The sequence below is a fragment of the Ambystoma mexicanum genome, chromosome 5q (assembly GCF_040938575.1).
Source record: "Ambystoma mexicanum isolate Mex_15411 chromosome 5q, UKY_AmexF1_1, whole genome shotgun sequence".
Lineage (NCBI taxonomy): Eukaryota > Metazoa > Chordata > Amphibia > Caudata > Ambystomatidae > Ambystoma > Ambystoma mexicanum.
This window is the reverse complement of record NC_090933.1, coordinates 1,033,461,744-1,033,474,415: the sequence shown is the minus strand read 5'-3', so window position 1 is coordinate 1,033,474,415 and position 12,672 is coordinate 1,033,461,744. Positions and strand designations below refer to the sequence as shown.

The 12,672-nt window shown below is 40.9% G+C and overlaps 1 protein-coding gene across 1 annotated transcript in view; it reads left to right on the top strand.

Annotated features, from left to right (window-relative positions):
• The first annotated feature begins 252 nt into the window (after positions 1–252).
• Positions 253–12,672, top strand: part of EIF3H (eukaryotic translation initiation factor 3 subunit H) — a 434,278-nt gene continuing 421,858 nt past the window's right edge. The window contains exon 1 of the mRNA XM_069621535.1: positions 253–750. Within this exon, the coding sequence (XP_069477636.1) occupies positions 613–750 (138 nt within the window). The 5' untranslated portion in view covers positions 253–612. The remainder of the gene's footprint in view (positions 751–12,672) is intronic.

Sequence of the window (12,672 nt, the reverse complement as noted above, 5' to 3'; positions counted from 1 at the left end):
CTGTTTCTTCATCACTGCTGGCTGGAGCCCTTATTTCCTCATAATGTCTCTAGATGCAATCCATATGCAAATTAGTTGATGTGCATGTATTTTGCCCCCGAGCGCCTGGACAGATCTCTAATAGATGAGTTCCCTGCATTTGTAATGATTCTGCCGTTTTTTTTTTGTTGTGTTAAAATTCGAGATGCCACTAGTAATGTTACTAAAAAAAATATATTGGGGCAGGGGTGGGCGGTTTGTGGGCGCGACCGTAGTTGTCCCCCCAGCCTCTCTGGCAATGCTGAATACTCCCCTGACTGGACAATATGGAAATCTGACGTTATGACGGTGTTGTGCAACATTTGGTACCCCATACTGAGGCTCGGAACTCTCCTACTTTGGTCTGCAATCTACGAAGACAGCCGAAGACAGGGGATCCGGATCGGCATGGGATACTAAATATTACAGAACACCGTCACTGACAGGGCAAGAAATGCACTGCAGTCTGGACGCTGCTCTGACACCCACGTGGAGCGGGCACGTTCTTATGACGCGCTAGCCGGCGCCGCTCTTGCCTTCGCTTCCGGTTTGCAGCTCTCGCTCTTTTCTTTTGCAGCATTTCAAATCCTGAACATGGCGACTCGTGCAGCCCCAGCACCGGCCTCTGTAGTCCCCGCTACCATTGCAGGCACAGTCGCTGTTCCCGCCTCTGTTACCGCTTCGCCAGGATCCCTTGACACCGCTGTGAAACAAGTGCAGATCGATGGGCTGGTGAGTGTATATGAGGGCGCCTTTCCCTCTCTGCTGTGCCAACACAGCCTGGTAGATTAGAACAGTCGCATACCCCAGCAGCTGTCCACACTGCCACCAAAGTGGACTCCCTCCTCTAATTACTGATACTGCCTTTGCTCCCAGCACCCAAGCTGAGACTCGTGGCTGCACGTGTCCGGATGTTGACTTGTCGCAGTGGCACCCCTGTGTTTTCATGGTAATGTGTAAAGTGTAACTTTTATTGCAATTTATGAAAATTGCCAACTTTGTATTCCTTGACGTGAGGGTCCTTGGGCATACGATTTAACTTTTCACTAAGAAACTAGGAATTGGGGCGTTAGGGGAGGAGTGACCCACACAACGTATTTTATTTTTACACTCTAGCAGCATGCTGACAGAATGCATTGTAAGCAGTATAGTAGAAAACAATGGTCTCTTCTCTGGAGCCGAAATCTTGTGGTATTTTGTATGATCGTAAGTGCCACACTACATAGTCAAGCGTTTGCAGAAGAAAATAAACACTACTAAGTCAACATATTAAGATTGTTTTACTGTAAAGTAGTGACACATGAATGGATGCGTGGTTTGGTACGTTTGTGTTTATGGCATTGGTTAAATATGTTTCTATAGTTGAAGTCTTATATAAAGGATGTATCGGAGATGCAAAAAGAGGGGAGCCAGATATGCAAAAAGAGGGGAGCCTCTTTACCGAGCACGAACACGAGGGGCTCCCACACTCCCTTGTAATGATGTATCCGAGATGCACTGTCATAATAGCATCGTGGGCTCCTATTTAGCGCTTGCTTGAAACCTGGCATAGCACGGTTAGCTTGACACGGTCGGCTATGGAGCTACTTTGGCCTTCATGCTCTAGCATTTGCCTGTAAGCATAACTTGTTTATAAATGAGTATTCGGGCTAAAGACATTTAACGCGTACTGGGCCATATGTTATATACAATTGTTCGTTTGTATTTGATGTGGAAGTTAGATTTGGAGCATGCTGGCTCCTTGTTCACTAGAGGTGGCTCAGGCTAAATTAAACGAGTGATGTCTGATGCCCAACTCTTGTTTTAGCTCCTGCTTATCAACGCTGTGGTATGCAGACTTTCCTACCCATTCAGTATATAGAGGCATTGTTTCAGATGTATGTCGGCCACAAAAAAAATGTTACTGCATAAATTGACATATGCTTTATTAAAAGTGTTGTAATCAATGGATAGAACAGGTTCATTAAGCTGGCCTCGCCATCGATATCTTGATCAGCCCTGAGTGGACGATGCTCGTCTTTACAGCGACATTTGTTCTCTACGCATATTCCATACTCGTCCGTACACCGTCCTGACTGCACCGTCCATGACTCGTTTAGTGTTTCCTGTAGTTGATGATATTTTGGCCATGTCGCCTACCCCTATCTGTGCTGAGACTACAGCTTTACGTTTATCGTCCCTGTCTCATGTACATTATTTTTTTTTTTCTAAATTCGGCTTTCGATTTTATTGCCCTACCTAATCAAAGCAGGCACCTTCGTATAAAGGGAGACACTTCTGTCTTGGAATATGGTGTTAAATGGTTGGCTTTGACAGTTTCCATAACGGCTCGCTGCCAATCTCCTCCCATCACTTCCAAACCCTTGTTTACCTTTTTTATGATACTGTTGAACCTTTCAACCAACCAACCTGTTCATGTGCACTATATTGTCGGGGGGAAAATTCTCCCGGGGGTCGGCTGGGCGGCCCACCGACCTCCGGGCAGGGAGGCCCCAACTCCTCCCGTGTATCCCAAAAAATGAGTATGAGGCACACACACAAGAAGCAAGGTGGTTCTGCTGTTTATTGAACGGCAGGGATGGGTCTAGGATCGTACGCGTCCGTCCTTACTCTCGAAAATCGTGGGGCTGGCAGGCCCCTTTTTGCTTCAGTATGACGCGCTACTTGCGTCACCTGGGAAAGTTAGCAAAAAACCTATCGCCACTCTGGATTGGTTCCTCGAGTGGTAGGGTTAGTATAGCACACGTCTAGAGGAGATTGTTAGTGGTTAAGGGTCAGTCAGGTGGTATACTTGTGTTGTCACTTCTATTAGATACATGAAAATTGTTACACAAAGACCCCTGATGATTGGTTAATGTTAGTGGCGTCAGTGATGAGTGCCCCATGTTCTGATTGGTCCACTCGCGAGCCCCCCAGCCTGGGACCATCGTTGTTCCCAGCTCGCGGTGTACCTGTCATTTGCAACAATATGTAACTATGTGTTTATGCAGACAATGCGTGGATTTGCTCATATGCTTGAGAGCAGACCATTCCCACCGCTGTAGGTGTCCATTGGGTTATTTCATTGTTGCAGCCTTTGTCCCAGACGTGGGACCCAGGCGACTTCTCCCTCATGGGGCTGGCACCCTGTCAGGTTCGGCTTGGTCACGTGAGGAGAGACCGGGGTTGAGGCAGAATTCTGCACATTTAATGTTGTATTTTCCACTGTGTGTCTGGCTTAGTTTGCAGGTGTGGCCTTGGCTTCGGCTTGTGGCATGCGAGTTGCAACATTGCCCCCTTGGCTGTCAGTTCTCGCTGGGCTCATTGTGCAGGGTCAGCAATTGTACTCTTGCTCGTTCAATGTTTGTGGAGGCTCTTGCTTGCGGCCTACTTGGGCCTGGTGCATAGGTGGGGATGTTCAATGTACGGCACTTAAAGTTATGGTATCATATTGCTTCATATCCAGTATCATGTCTTTGTTGCATTTCTCATCATAATGCATGGGTTAGGAGAAGCGTCAGCAAGCATTTTAGATGAGTTCTTTGTGCGTCTTGCGTTTCTGCATTTTGAAAAACCTATGTGAAAAATAATAAAGATGCGTGTCAGTGGGTGTGTCTGTCACCTACGTCATAGCACTGAATATGTTCTTCGTGTGGATTGGTGTGGGAGTGTCCAGTGTACATGGTTGCACGGGTGTTCTGACCGTTGGCTAGGTCGTCATGGCATCTCCAACGATGTGTTTATTTACTGTTGAATGGTTCAGTCGAGTTCATCCATGCCGCAGGCTGGTGGGCACATCCATATGTTCCTGTACCAGGGTATTTGGTCGTCTGGTAAATAGGCAAATTCTTCTCGTGGCGGGTGTCTGGGCCGCGATCCTCTAGGCCAGGGGCGCGAGGGGATTGGGGGGAGTCTTTTGTCCCATTCTCCCACTTCAATATCAAGCTCATTCTATGCTTAGTACCATTTTTCATTTGCTCCATTTCTCGTAATTTTTAACCAAACAGTTATCCGTTAGCAATATGACCTTGTATCCTTCACGCCTGAACACTTCTTTTAGCAATTTAATTACACAATGAGGTAGATGTAATTGGTAAATCCTACTTCTATCCACCTTGAAAGCATATCTACCAAAACCATACAATAGGTCTTTGTGACCCCATTTTAATTTTTTTATTGGACCTATTATATCAAAACTAACTCTCTCCCAAGGTACGCTCTTTACCGATATCCTCGAGGGAAGTGTGCGAGACAAGCATACTTTCTCGCTACTCGCACAATGGGAATTCCAGTACCTCTTTCTATTTGGAGGTCACACCCTGGCCACCAAAAGTCTTGCAGTATCCTTAATGTTTTTATTTACATTTTCTTCTTTTTTTGTGATTCCTTGATGGCACTTTTGTGTTACCAGGGATCGATATTAGGATTTTGTGCACCAGAAGCAAAAAGCAGCTCCTGGGTACCAGCCTTTGATTGTTAGGCAGGAGCTACCTCTAAAGATCCAGGAGCCAGACCGTAGCACGCAGTAATTCTAACATGTGCAATATGTAGACTTTTTTTTGTCCATTAAGTTTTTTATAATATGCTTTATTTTAGATTGGGTGTGCCCTTTATTCTTTAACCATATTTCAAATCTACATATTAATATCACATAGTTTTGTTTGCATGGTACCACTTGCATTGGTAGTCAAAAGTAGCTCCTGGTAGATGTTGGTTTGAGGCTAACCAGGCACCCGTTGGCTATAACCAAGTGCTAAATGGCTCCAGTCAATTTTGTACCCTCTGCTACAGATATAACTGTGAACACCTGCAGGAGGAATGCTCCTATCTTTTCACACTGCTAAACTTTGAACGACCTACAGTTCCTTCCTCACTCTACATAGTCATACCCTGCATCCATGTATAATTTAAAAAAAACACCCTTTTCTGTCTTTATTTTTAAGACCATTAAAATTGTTCTTCCTCTTCTCCGTTCTGTCTTAAGCATTTGACAGTGTTGATTGGCAATCTGCGGTTTTGTTTCTTGGACCAGGTAATTATCAGACGTTGATGTTGTGATTTTCCTATTCCTGGATGAAACTTTATCCAAACATTTCATGGATATTATCTCCTTAAGTGTTTTGTGATCTGATAGAACTTCTAATCGTATACCACCACAAAAAGGGGTTTCTTCGTAGCCCACTAATAGTTCTTGTGAAATTGTAGAGTAATTCGTTTTTGTATCCATTAAAACCCTTGTCTTAAAAGCAATCCACTTTCCTTTTTTAATTTGCATTAAAACCTCACCCAACCCTCTATAGCTGGTGTCTTTTGCAAATGGTTTACAGCTTTTGAGTGAAGCTGCCCTGGCTAATGTTTTTAATGTATTTGATTTCTTCTTGACATTTCTGATATGCGTGGATTTTTCTTGTTTTTTAGCCAGTTTGCACATATTTACCATTGTGTTTGCAAAATTTAGAGCCTGGTGTCTTATTGATGTTTCTTTATCCGTCCCACACTCTTTCCGGATACTATGTGCTCAAATACTATTTTTCTTCCCTGAATTTACATTTGTCTTTGCTGAATTATTCAAGCGCTTTGTAATATCTCTATCGCCAGTTTCAAACATTTGTGCTTGGTCGACTTGCCGTATATTACAACCTCACCCTAAAAGCAAATCACTCCCATTTCCTCTTGGAACAAATGATACATGATGCATTGAAAGACGGAGAAAGCTGATACCAACCCAAATGACATTCAGGTGTGTTGAAATAAATCTTCTGATTTGATAAACGGTGACGTTTATTGGGATAATTATGGAGTTTAATGCTATGTGCACTTTAAATCTAATGTTGGGAACACATTGGCATCTCCTATGGAACATAAATCTCATTTATGTTCGGAGGTGGGTGGAACCATGCACTTGTTCAAAACTATTAGATCAATACATCGTCTTATCTTCCCAGTGATTTTTCACACCACTGCTAAAGGTAACACCCACTCTGAGTTCACCCTTTTTGATTTATTTCTTGTTCCACTAACTATAATTCTCTTTTGACTTGTTCGCTTATAGATATGGCTATCAAATGTATTTTCTGTACAACTGGAATCGACCTTCCCTGTGTTATATGGTGCGTGTAAACTTTGAGACCTCAGATATTCTCCAACTACATCTTGGAATGGGTTCTCTTCCCATTCTTGCCTTCTTTCATATTGTGAATCTTTTCTGGTGAGACCAGTTTAAGAGGAGTGCTACCTTGACTGGCACACAAACTGAAGCCACCATACTAATTCAATCGGTTTGCTCCAATAAGCCATGTGACTAATGTCTATTTGTTCCTATTGGTGTTCCATATCTAACTTGGTATCAAATATTTTCTTCGAAATAGTTATTTTGCACCAGAATCAGTCTTCATGTTTTAAAGCTTTATTAGCCACCATCACAGATGCCATGGGGTGTTCTGTATTTGCATCATTGTTAATTGCGAACAGAGCCTCATTGTTAATTGCGAACAGAGCCTCCTCCAACTCCTCACATGACTCCTCCACCATGTTTGCACTGTTTGTTGTCCTGCAACACTTTATTATGGCCTCTTTTCTTGTACATTTATTGCACGCCAACTTGATTCTAGGGCAGGCTTCACTGTTCGGTAGGTGATACGGGCTGTCACATCTGTAACACTTCTATTACCTTCACAACATGTAGCCTGCCTGAGAGAATCCTTCTTGTGTGTTTTGTTCCTATCCATCTGCTGTACTTTTACAGCATGTATTTCTGTGGATATTTTCTTCGCTAATGTGCCTTCGCCCCACCAGCCCCCATTTAAAAACATTTTTTATTCTCTAACTCTCAATGCAGTATGTTTCTCTTCTTTAGCTGCTCTGATTATTTCTTCTAGCGATGGATCCCTTTTCAACCATAATGCGTCTTACACTTGGCTATTGCGGCATTCCCGCATTAACTGTTCTTTCAACCGTTCTATCTGGTTACCAAGTGCTAGAAATTATCCTTATTCTTTTATTGTAGTGTCCATTGATCTTTATACATTTCCCGTACCCGCTTAGGCTTTGGGATTCAGGACCCATATCATTGAAGTCTTCATTGTGTCCAGATGTGACCCATAGGTAGAGGAAAAATGCCTATTGAGACAGCGTTTCCTGAACCTCTTTTTGTAAAGTGTGTGACAAATTCAATTGCTTAAGGTTCATTTGGCTGCTGACGGGTGGATTGCAAACCTTAAAACAAAGGTTTGCAACCCGCACAATCAATGGTGAGGGGTCATGAAAGTTGTAGTCCAAACATGTGGAGAGCCACAGATTGCAGACCCCCGACTAATTCTATCCAGAAGTTAGTAAGACAAGGTACAAAGCAAAAGAACATTACGCTTTTTTTCTATGTATATGTTGTCCATAAGAACTTCTTTTGTGGCTTTAGAAATCAATGTGTAAAGAGGTGAGGCTACAGTCAGTATCCTGCGCTTAGATACATACGTAAAGTATGTGTCTGTTGCCTGCATTGGTGTTTCCTGGCCAGCTTCGGGCCAATGGGGAATACAGTAGGATATACACCAAGCTCCTAGCGCATAACTGAGGTTCGTATTGTTATAAAGAAGAGTCTATTCTGACCAGAAGAATAAGAATACGAATGCTAATGTTTAGCTTTTATTATAATGTAGTTGCATATAGTCTGTATCACTGTCATTTAGCATAATGCATAGGTCTACAATCTGATTGTGTCCATATTACACAAAAAACAAATGCCATATAAATGTCTGCGGCAGCTCTGCCTATTCACATATACACTAGTTTTAATTGAACTCTGATATATATTCAGAGTGAACTTCCATTTACCACCTGTTTGTCTGTAGCAGTAAAAAAATGTGACTGAAGCTGTCCCAATCTGTAAACCCATGTTAGTATTTCCCATAATACATTTTGGTGTCAATTTGTTAATTCATACATCTATATGAATATTAGAATCTGTACATTAGTGTTGCCCTTGTGCCAACACATGTTGTGACCAAACTAAAGGTCTTTATCAAGGCTGGCCTATATTCTCACATGGCATATGATTCACACTTTCCAATCGTTCAAAGATAATGAGCTTGAAAAAACCTTGGAAGGAAATCGAATTGACAAATACAGGTTAAGATAATGGGGAACCAGCTAGCCTGCTCGCATATTTTAGTACTAATAAGAATATAACTATTCCAAACTTGTCAATTATGTAGGCCATTATGCCATCTAGTCTTGTATTACTGGTGGGTAATGAGTGGCTATACACCTTGATGTTCTAAACCCTGCCTCATGCATGCCCAAGGCATAAAATAAGCAGTGTCGCATAGCAATTTGCTATGCAATTCTGTGGGTTGGCTAATCAAACGGACACTTGTGTAGTAAAGTCATCTATTTAAGTTGCCCTCTTAAATGAAAGTACAGCTTGCCCTGCATTCCTCTCTTGCCCTTGATGCTCTCCTCACCCTCTTTTCATTATTCACTTCAACTGCTAATGGTGAGAAAGTGCAGCATTAATCATCTCCTCCACTGTGGCAAAGACCAATATTTGTCAACTTTATTCTTTTTTAAATTTAATACAGTCATGCAATTCCATTCCTAAAGTGTTAAGTTGTTACACAATGCATAATTACAGTATTGATACTGTAAAACACTGCATCATCTCAATGTTTTACAGTTTAGGTAGCGTAGGATGCATCATATTGACAAGTTAACACTTTTGAAAATGTACATGATCAAATTCTTTTGATGGCAAACCTAGTTCTGTAACCTGCAGGTTGCATTCATCTTGCAGCTGGTGGTCAATCCACAAGCGAACCCATACTCCTTGACATTCTATATTATCCTGTTACTCTATACAAGGGAACCTGAAAGCGAGATGACCACAAGCTACAATATTCCACCCAGTCTGTCCAGTTCTCTGCCTGCTTCACAATCCAATCTGCTTAGTCTATTTGCCTCCTATTACATAATGAATGCACAAAGCTAACTAGATGCTTACGCAAAGTAGTGATCAATAGTTCCATCTAGTCTGTACATCTACAGATCTACTGCAATACCAAACAGTGGTTAGCCTTTAAAGCTCGCTTTGCTTTATGCTCATAATTGCATTATTTATTACCACCTGCGGGAGACTGCTAGTCAAACGGTTTTTAGAGCCTTTTTATCATATCAATTTGTGCCCATTCATGCAGCTAACGGTTTACATTTTACAGACACATCTATGGCTTGCAAAGTCTTTTTACCCACTCGCATAGTCGAGGTAGATGTTCTGAAGGGCAAGTAGCATTTACAAAAGATGTTTTAAACTTGTATTTAACATTTACTTTGTTTGCAGTAATTGTCAAATATTTCGCTTTGGATGGCTGGCCTCTGAGTGGCAGCAGTTTGCAAAATAAAGTGGGCACGGGACATGCACCATTTTACAGAAATGGCATTTTTAATTTGTTGTCCTCCGTCGCTATGGGTTAAGTGCATTTCTCTTAGGTTGAATAGGTAAACAAAGTTACCTGACCTGCAGGTCTAGCTGAAGTTTAAAGAATCTGTAAGGCCTGACCCCTCTCACTAATGTCTTATTTCAGCGACCCACAAAACTGCTGGATTGTTTTCCATTTCATGTCATGGGTACATATAACTTCTGGTGACATTAACAATATTAGTAGGACATTGCTAATCAAATGGGTCTATTTGCTAATCAAAAATATTTTCATTTGCAAATTCTGTTAATCAATTTTTGAAAACTAATTTATGCCATTGTGTTCCTGCAATTAAGGATAAGAGTTGATACTTGGTAAGCACTGTGACATCACATCATGCAACTTGTGACCCAATTGATCTGCTTTGCACTTGAGGCTGCTATTTGTAAAGCTTAAATGTATAATAATTTGACCCACTCTATTGGTGTCCAATTGAACTCTCACCTTGTTTAAGGTAGGTTAGATGTGTCTATGGCTAAGTTTGTCTGGCTGCTTTTGCTCTGAGATTAAAAAACATTAAAAAGATGAAATTGTTTGTTCATAATACCGGACTATTCCTTTAGTGTTATTTAGCAACTGTGTCCTAATAATTAGTAATGGGACACTTTTTAGCTAGGTAACGATATGTTGCACCTGTGGAGGATTGTATTGCTCTTTCCTCCTATTTATAGCCTGAATGAAGCGTTTATTCCTCCATGTATTGCCCCAATTGAACGTTCCGAGAGATATAATAATTATTGCCTGTGGGGTAGGATGTTTCCCACAGCATACATTAATTGATAATATAGCTCACCAATCTTCCTTTGTTTCGTGATTGTAGTCATATAAATAACCTCAATGGTAAATGCTAAGAAAATCCTCTCTAAATGCAATATTATTGCAAATAAATAATTGCCATCCATTTCTATTATTCATGCTCTTCATCTTACAGCTTACCTTCATGTCAGGATAGGATAGGCTGCGTTGTTGATGCACCCTTGTATGAAACGCTGCTGGTCGTCTTCCGACTGCGTCTTGCGACTGCCTTTTTGTTTTTACAAATGACGTCATCACGTAAGATGTCATTGTTTACTAACATTGCAGGCGTGTATAGTTCGCTAGTACTTCATGGGGCTATGCCCTTATACCCCTCCACCCCTCCAAAGCTTTAAATCTAGGTTGCTTGTTAAATCAGTCATGTTATTTATTGATACTATAATTCTTACTATTTTCGTGGCCGAGGCCAGTGTTACATATTAGCCATTCCAATGATTCAAAAATTAATTAATCAGCATCAAATGCACTATTCACCGTTTATTGAAGATATGTCCATGAGCATGTCTCGGCTTGAGAGAACTTACCCTTGCAAGGACGTGTTGCGTATATTTCTCGTTGGATAATGATTGACTTCCAAAAATGAATACTGTGGAGGGCTGATAACAACTTAAGGAGAGTAAATTAAATTCTAGGATCACAATAGCCGATGCAGAAAATAAACACTGCTCACCCGGTGTGTCAACCTAAATTATGGGTAGATATTTCTCATACACTGACAATCAATGAGCAAAGGTGCAGAACCATTTGAATTATGTGAAAATATGTTAATCAAATCCTTACTTGATTGATGAGAGGCAATAACTAGTCTCCTACCAAATATGTTTATGTATTTTTATTTTTTATCATAGTTCTGGACACAATTTTATCCCACTATATATCCACATCTCAATCCATTAGTAACCCCTGACACAATATGTTAGGGGGATATATTAATTGCAGGATATTTAAAGCCATAAAATTACTTCTTACAGGTTCTTGATATAAATTTAATGTCCAACGATAAATTTAATGTCCAACGTATGTAAACTTGTCACAGAAAAACGGACATCTCATGTTCCGTGTTGAGACCATGTAGTCTACTTCGTAGTTGGCAAATAAGTTTAGCCTCACCCTTCTCAAGTTTTTCTAAATCGCCTCCTCTTTTGCCAATTTTTGCTTTCAAATGTTCAATAAAATCAGAGTTCGAAATTAAGGTTGGATAAGCAGGTGCTAAAACCAGCACCTGGGTATCCAGCATTTACTATTGACCAGGAGCTACCACTGGGCAACGAGGAGCTAATACATAGCATTCCATAAATGTAACTTCCACATAGATCTAAACCTATTATTTTGTCCATTATTTATGACCGCTTCTACTTTAAATGGTTTATATGCCCCAATGTTGTTTTTTAGATTGCCCAAATGCTCACCATTAAATTTACATAGGTGTGTTTGTTTGGCATCGGTTGGCCTGAGGAGCCAAAAGCAGCTCCTGGTTGCTGCTGCAAAGCTAACCAGGCTCTTTTAGGCTACAAGCAGGAGCTAAATAGCTCCCAGCTCCCCTCATTTTCAAACCCTGAAATTTGATTTGTGATTTATCTCCCCATTGATGCTCTTGCTGCCAATGCGATGCCAGTGGATATCTTGGGTTTTGGCTGCCCAGTGTTGCCAAGTGTTCACGTATCCTAACTCGTAGTTGAATAGTACTGCCCACATAGGTTTTCATGCACCAACAGATTGACATAAACATGTTTAGAATGGCTATTAATCAAGTCTCTTATTTCAATTGCCATGGATATAAATATTGCAGTTATTGTGAGCATATTTGCACATAGTGCATGAACTACATTTGAAAAGCCAGAGGTAGGTGGTTGCAACCAAGTTCTAACACTATTAGAACAAGCTTTAATTTTGTCAATGAAGTAAGGGCTCCAATTCCTCAAAGTGGCGGCTTTCGTATAAATTATGCCTGGCCATGAGTCAATACTCTTGCTTAAGCCCTAATCCAATTTCAATAAATGCCAGTGCTTATTGAGCCGTGAGTAAATCATGTTTCAGTTATTACAGTATTTGGTTATATGTTTTATATGTACATCTTCTCTGTAAGCCATCAATACCACTCATAATGGGCCAGATCTCTGACAAATTAATGGCTTGCGTGTTTTGGGCAAAAAATAGATTGTGTTGGCATTGTAGTTTCTGACACATACAGAAAATCCTTTTCTTGATCTGTAAGTAAACCCTTACCCGTGCCACTTACTGATGAGTTCTAGCATGCATGCTGTAATTTCATCACTGGGGTTGGACATTAGTTGAACATGGTATCCTGGTATATTCAGATGCATAGTGCATTTCTCAATACAATAACATCTATTGAGGACAACAATATTCCCTCCTTAATCTACCTCCT